Genomic DNA, 5,496 nt, shown 5'->3' on the forward strand with positions numbered 1-5,496 from the left:
CCCACCACCACCACCACCACCACCACCAAAAAAACAAACCATTTCACAAAAACCTCCAGCAAAAGAAATGCAAAAATTTAAAAAACGAATGCACTTATCATCAGCTGATTGATCAATTGAAGAATAAGGATTTGATAACAAGCTCATAAGTTGTGTAAGTCATGGGAAAACTTTTTAAAATATAGGGTTGTCTTAACCCACACAAAGAACTCTTACAGCTTCGTATTGTTTACAAAGCCACCGGGATAGAATGTTCTTATCATCATGAATTCTTGCAAAAACCTCACAACAAAGAGGGGGCGAAACTAGATACCCCGGAAGGGTAAGCGTTTCCTCCGCCACATGTGGAACCCGTATTCGTGTAACCCAATAAAGTATGAAGGCCACCACTAATCACAGTATACGTAGTATACATCATTGTTCACATTTATGCATGGAAATCATTCAACGGAGATCAAGCTTCTCCTTAGGAAATTAAAGTACTACACTGAAATTGCCGAACTACATGTCCGCATGTACTCTGTTAATTACAAAATAGAAGCATCACTCATTATGAAGCTTTTTCTGAAAATATATGCTTATCGTTTTGTCTGTGATTGCAAACATATAGCGCCATATCATGGTAATCCGTATGTGAAGGAAATGAAATATTCTCAAATAATTTTTAGAAGAGCCAGCCATATGCATCCTTAATTTCTTGCATTCCGATTAGTGATTACGAAAGTCATCTGGATATCTCAAATTTGTTTGTCATTCGTTCGCTTTGAAAATTTAATTATACATCTTCCTCATTATCCCCTTTTCCCCAATTTCAATTTTACATTATATTTGTTCGTGACATTACTTGAATTTAACCCTGATTTATATGGCGGTGTCGTCGATAAAACAGAAGACGCTTATTCTTTTCGAACACCCGTCTTATTCGACTTGTACTATATAAAGACTCTCCAAATATATATTCATATTCATATATTTTATAATTTTATCTATGTTGAGTTCGAATCACGATTTAAATGACACTTCGGTATTCGTTGTTTTGATGACTACGTACCTGTATATACATTGTACTTCATAAGTCTCATCAACATGTTTATATTAATAATGAAGTGTTAAGCTGGCACCAGAGCATATATAGATACCAACTGCACTAAACAAGTATATGAAAATAATCACTGTTCCGGATGACATTCCTATTATCTGATAGAAACCCTTTAATACATTAATACATATACACGCGGAAATAAAGACGGTTACAGAGTGAGTTTCCAAAAACAAGTATGTGTCACTCATTCACTAACAGTTTTCCCCGAAGGAAAAAAAAAGTTTTACGTTTGTTATAGGTTCCATACATTGTGATAACAAAAAGTTAATATAGTAGAATGTTGATGCTTTCAAAATGTTTTAAAGATAAGGCAATCAACACTCCCCAATCGGACGTGAAAAAGTATTGGGTCATTTGCATGACCACGTGGGTTTTCGCAGGGTACTCCAGATCTTCCCACATTAAGAGTTCTGCGCGCTTCCATCCTGGCCAACAAGTGTGATTACTATCTATAAGTTGTAATAACTTGTTTCATAATTATTGTAAAATAAATAAAGTTAACATAACTTACTGCGTGTTGTCCATAGAAGGCTGTGTTGTGATTCAGTTATATGTAACATTATATAACAAAGACATGGGTTTATTATTCATATTTCTCATCCTAGGTCCAGTTACAGACCCGGACCGTTGACCAGCGTTATCGTGGGACGATAGACGCTATGTCGGGTATCAACCAGACCGGCTGGGTAGGTAGTCAAACTAAATGTGAAGCATTTAATTTTTCAAATATCAATAAGGCATTCATACTGTACAAAGGTTATGATTTCTTACGAGTAATTCTATTTTATTTCTGAAGATCGATGACTCTGCTGATGGGCGATCAGTCCCCAATTTTGGCCGTAATGTTGAAAATTGAATATATTCTGGACCGGTTTTACAACATATACCAATTTCAAACTAAACGATATGTTACAGCCCATAGTAGCTACTCTGTAATTAGCTAAACATAAAGTTTCGGAGAACTTTCAACTGGATTTCAGTTTGTTTGTTTAGTAGTACTGATGATTCCTGAATGCGTGGAATATTGCCATGTAGATCTAAGTTATTATATAGGCGCTTCCTTGCTTGGTATTTCTCATGTTTATTTGATATTTTTAATCTTTATCGTATATACTTTTACTAGAGGTGTTTTGAAAACTCTAAAGTGTCACATATCGCCGGCATTTTGTCTGTCCGGGTTTCTGCATCTTGAATATTTTCAGTGTTACGGATTTTTAATTCATGATGACGTTTCTTGATTTTATCATAAAAAAGAAATGTCGTTGTTTCTCTCATTGTCAATTAAAAGTGACGCAATATAAAATCAGGCCAACAACAGAAACTGAAGAGTCACTAGAATAAAAGTGAAGATGTTTTGGACTTTTTAATGTCGCAACATGGTCTTGCATTGCAGGACCATGCAGTCCGACACAAGAGTGGGATAAAAATCAATGGGAAATATAACATTACACATTCCTTCCTCAGATATTTTGTTTACCGACATTTTAGTGTGCCGTATACATCTACTGATTCCTGGTATGTTGTAGGTACGAGGATTCTTCCGTGGATTGTCGTGGCCCCTGTTTACCTTTGGTATAGTTAACAGCATACTTCTCGGCGTATATGGCAACACAATGAAGATTTTAGAAAGGGAGGACCCAAAAACCCGGAAGACGCATTATACCAATGTGTACTTAGCCGGATGTGCCGGCGGAGCAACATTCCAAGTGGTAGCAATACCATTTGATTACATAAAAGTAGTTCTTCAATCGCAAATTCAGCAGGAAAAGAGTGGTATGCAATATTGTTTCAAAATAGTCGTACAATAATGTGATCACAGGTACTAGCCCCGTCTTTCAATAAACCTATGATATAATGATTATATTATAGGAGTATTGACGAGACTAATACCTGTGAATGTGATGTTATTTATTTATTAATCACTTTTTAAATTTTATTAGACTAGTTAATTTGTACTTGCAATGTATCGTATCAAATATTGATATTACATGTATCATATTTATTCGATGATATCCTTTTTTTTAGGTTCAGTGGAGACTCGTCATCAGAAGAGGTATTATTTTCGCGGGCCTGTAGAATGTACCATCCACACCTACCGAACATTAGGTCTGTCAGGTCTGTATAAGGGGGGAACTGTAATGGCGGTAAGAGACATCCCGACCTGTGGCCTGTACATGCTCACATATTCCTACATTGGCGACTTTCTCAGGAAGAAACATTGGACAGACAATCGGGGTATCATCGCTGAGCTTGTCTCCGGGGGATGTGCAGGGAGTTTTGCTTGGTTTGCGACCATGCCTTTCGATGTCATAAAAAGTCGGTATCAGGCAGATTTTAGCGGTGTTTATAAGCGCCCTTTAGACTGTGCTATTGCTAGTTATAAAGAAGAGGGTTTCCGAGTGTTTTACAGAGGCACTGTCGTTACTTGTTTACGTGCTTTCCCGTCATGTGCAGTTGCGATGCTCGTTTATTCATATATATTGGATGTATTAAAGAAAACTTAATGTATACCGTGTTTTGTTATTAACTAAGTTAGCACCGTTAGACGAAGAAGAAGTTACAACTAAACCCCTTAGTTCCTTTACAGTTAAAATAGCCTTTCAAAACCACAACAAAACCGATTATTGTCAATCGTTATGGAGTCAAATCCGAAACATCTGGCATCCAAAAAACACGAGGACCAATTATCCTGTTTTGTTTTGGAACTATCGCTTTCTTCATTTCCAGACTAGGACGACAGCATTACTCCTCCATCTAGGACAAAAGTAGGACAAAATACAAGACAATATGCATTTCAGCATCAACACAAGGGTAAAAACCGGAACTCAAAAGATAAAGACGAGAACTACCGAAGGAAAAAACAAAATGGATGTGGAAACCGGTACTGGGAGAGTATACGCGTTTTTTTGTATAGTAAGTGTAACATGTCGTGACGTTTCACGTAACATCCATCAATGTCACATGTCGTGACGTTTCACTTTAAATCCAGCAGTGTCACATGTCGTGACATTTCACGTTACATCAATCAGGAGGTACATATAGTCCACTATCATTCTATGTCACTGTAAGGATTAAAGAGCAATCGGTGTACCTCATATGAAGCTGAATGTTAACGAGAGATTAAGAAGACGGCATGTGAAATACTTTTTCAATACTTTAGTTTCGCATATAACAATATAAGATATAACAAGAACTTCCAAAAGTACTTGGATATCATTTATCCTTCAACACATGCTCTTCAGACACGACATACTAAAGAACTTGAACTTGAACATACTCCACTGTGTTCATCTTTGCATTTATCTAGCTACATCGTGTCTTCTTCTTTGACATATATATTAAATAATCTATATGTCAAAGAAGAAGAAATATGAGAACGTGCTGTTTTTAACAGCTTACAACTAACATCATCTAAACCTATAACTTGTGTGTTCTAAATGGTGAAAAACGGGTTACAGTGCATTATTTTTTAAACTTTGTGTGGGGTTTCTTAATTTGTTCATTGTAAAATGATTGTGAACATACACATATACATATATTGTTTGCATGATCATTTTTAATTGACACATGTAAGTAACTTTGATAAAATGTGTTTATACTTCCTCACCTTGTAGTTCTAATGATGAATTCATGCATTGATTTTGAAACATTGTGTGGATTTTTCATTTGTTTTTTATTGTTAACTGATTGTATCAATCTTATTAGTCTACGATTCGTATCCGGGACATATCGCACCACAGTTAGTAATCATATACACACAAAAGTCAGTTTCAAAAGATTTTCAAGTTCATTTTGAAAGAAAGAATGTCTATTTATTTGATATATAACTTAACATATCTATATTTAGTAGTAAATATGTTTCCCACAAATTGCATATACTTTGTACCTGTTCACTTGCATAAACAGTAGGCAGATTAATTTTCCCAATTGAGAACACACAAGTTGTAAAGGGTAAAACTTCAAAATCTTTAAAGGTTTAAGCCAACTTTAAGGATTGAGTGCAACTGCATTCAACGTCCTAGTGACGTGAATTTGTTATTAAAACTACGAAGTGAAGAATTCTGAACACGATTAAAAATGATCATGCTAAGAATATAGCTATATGTTGTTCTTCTCATTAGCAGTCTCCTATTCAACAATGAAATGCTAATTAGCATTTCTCAATGTTTACACTCATTCAATTTGAATAAATACTAAAATAATACATACCTTCCTTTGCTTTTAACCAACGATAATATTGCCTCTTCCTCCAAATATTTCATTAAAAAAATATGTGTTTATGAAAAAAATATATCTGTTCATGGTTGGGAAAAGAAGGAAAAGTGGGGCTCGTCCGAGATTCGAACCCAGGACCTCTCGCACCCTAAGCGAGAATCATACCCCTAGACCAACGA

At 35.6% G+C, this 5,496-nt stretch overlaps 1 protein-coding gene across 1 annotated transcript in view; it reads left to right on the forward strand.

Annotated features, from left to right (window-relative positions):
* The window catches only part of LOC110467252 (solute carrier family 25 member 45-like), a 5,677-nt gene extending 2,071 nt beyond the window's left edge, over window positions 1–3,606 (forward strand). Inside the window, exons 4-6 of the mRNA XM_021524292.1 lie at window positions 1,708–1,788; window positions 2,629–2,875; window positions 3,128–3,606. Coding sequence (XP_021379967.1) covers window positions 1,708–1,788; window positions 2,629–2,875; window positions 3,128–3,606 — 807 coding nt within the window. The remainder of the gene's footprint in view (window positions 1–1,707; window positions 1,789–2,628; window positions 2,876–3,127) is intronic.
* The last annotated feature ends 1,890 nt before the right edge of the window (window positions 3,607–5,496 follow it).

This window comes from Mizuhopecten yessoensis, unplaced genomic scaffold (genome assembly GCF_002113885.1).
Source record: "Mizuhopecten yessoensis strain PY_sf001 unplaced genomic scaffold, ASM211388v2 scaffold11167, whole genome shotgun sequence".
Taxonomy (NCBI): domain Eukaryota; kingdom Metazoa; phylum Mollusca; class Bivalvia; order Pectinida; family Pectinidae; genus Mizuhopecten; species Mizuhopecten yessoensis.